Source organism: Melampsora larici-populina, assembly GCF_000204055.1.
Source record: "Melampsora larici-populina 98AG31 unplaced genomic scaffold MELLAscaffold_108, whole genome shotgun sequence".
Taxonomy (NCBI): Eukaryota; Fungi; Basidiomycota; class Pucciniomycetes; order Pucciniales; family Melampsoraceae; genus Melampsora; species Melampsora laricis-populina.
Genome location: NW_006768872.1, coordinates 122,499 through 124,116, shown reverse-complemented (window position 1 = coordinate 124,116; position 1,618 = coordinate 122,499). Strand labels below are relative to the sequence as shown.

Sequence of the window (1,618 nt, the reverse complement as noted above, 5' to 3'; positions counted from 1 at the left end):
TAAGTGTAGCATGCTTGCGGCGTGGTGTCATAGCGCGGAGACAATCAGGTAATGATGAGATGGTGGATTCCATGGTACTGTGCAGGTCTTGTGCTTGTGAGCCATTTTCAAAGTCGTGTGGTACCTGTAAAGGTGGCACTATGTACTGATTTGAAACGAGTGCGAGAGGTTGTTGTTCTTGATCTTGATCTTGAACTGGTGTCGAGGTAGGGCCGTCAGATGCATCCCAAACAACCCCTGGAGCTAGTATCGGCGGTGCCTTTGGATCAATATGCCGCTTGCGAGGTTTGACAGATGGGTCTGGTGGATGGTTGTGCCCGACGTGAGTGTGGATAAGGATCCATGATGACGTTGAGTAAATGTATCGCGTGGTGAGCTCGAGTGGACATCCTATGCGAAGGGACTTGGTCGTTCCTAAAGCTGCTGGTTGACCTTTGGGATACCCGGAGCGATAACACTCGTAGGTTGAAACTGGACTGCTCTTTGGTTGGGAGTGACCAATGCGCATTCGATAGCCATGTTGCGTGGCTGGGAAGGACATGACGTAGTCGTCCATTTTGCGACAATCTTTGTGTTTTATTTCAATGGTGTTGGGGACCGGTAGTGTATACTCTTCTGCTTCCATGGATAAGACTACAATGGTCGATTGGTAAGGAGGCGACCGTAAGATGAATGGGAAGTACATTGGAGATGTGAGAATCGTGGTAAGGAATAAATGGTAGGGTGGCAAGGACTCACACTTGAATGCCGAAGTGGTGGTGAATGTAATGGTGGATGTCGATGAGGTGGTGAGATTGAGGATGGTGTGGTAGTGATATAGTCGTATTGGGTGGTGAGGTAAGATGGATGCAGGTGGATGGATGATAGATGGAGTGGGGTTGTGACAGGAGGGAGGGTGGATCGTGATATTTGTAGTGTGGTGGCAAGTTTTTTTATGTGGTGGTAAGGTTTTTGCTAGGGTTGTGATATTGATACTGTGGTGGTTGGTTTTTAATTGCGGTGGTGAGATGCTTGCTTTGGTGGTGATATTCGTTGTGATATTCGAAATGAGGTGGTGACTTTGCTATTATAGTGGTGAATTTTGAAGTGCGGTGGTAATTTTTCAAGTGTGGTGGTGAGATTATAAGAAAGATGGTAATTTCTTTTGCTGAGGTTGTAATATTCCTGAAGTGTACGTGACTTCTGCCCAAGGGGGTACCCTTGGAGAAGTGGGGACTTAGCCCTTTTTTGTTGATGTTGTAGGTGACCCTAGGAGCAACTGAGCAGCTAGCTAATTCTATAGTGTGTTTTTCGGAACACATGTGATGATGCCACATGTAACATCTCCCTATACAGTAGGTGCAATATGGTGCACACAGGTGAGTGAGGTGTAGTTATTTTCATAGTGTGGTGTGGTAAATGTCAAATTGACTTATTTGAGTAGTGTAGTGTAATGAATTTCATTTTTGAGTGTTGTGTAGTGTTTTTATTTTAATGATGTTGTGTAGTGAATTTCAAGTTTGTAGCACGTTTGAATTGTTTTATTAGTGTAGTGTAATGAATTTCATTTTTGAGTGTAGTGTGATTACTTTCATTAATAGTGTAGTGGAGTGTAGTGTAGTGTGTTTGATTTGTTTTA

General features: G+C 44.1%; 1 protein-coding gene across 1 annotated transcript in view; it reads right to left on the bottom strand.

The window, feature by feature from the left end:
* MELLADRAFT_114051 (uncharacterized protein) overlaps positions 1 to 685 on the bottom strand; it is a gene marked incomplete at both ends in the record, with an annotated part of 1,372 nt that extends 687 nt beyond the window's left edge. Inside the window, one exon of the mRNA XM_007418841.1 lies at positions 125 to 685. Within this exon, the coding sequence (XP_007418903.1) occupies positions 125 to 685 (561 nt within the window). The remainder of the gene's footprint in view (positions 1 to 124) is intronic.
* Between the last annotated feature and the right edge of the window lie 933 nt (positions 686 to 1,618).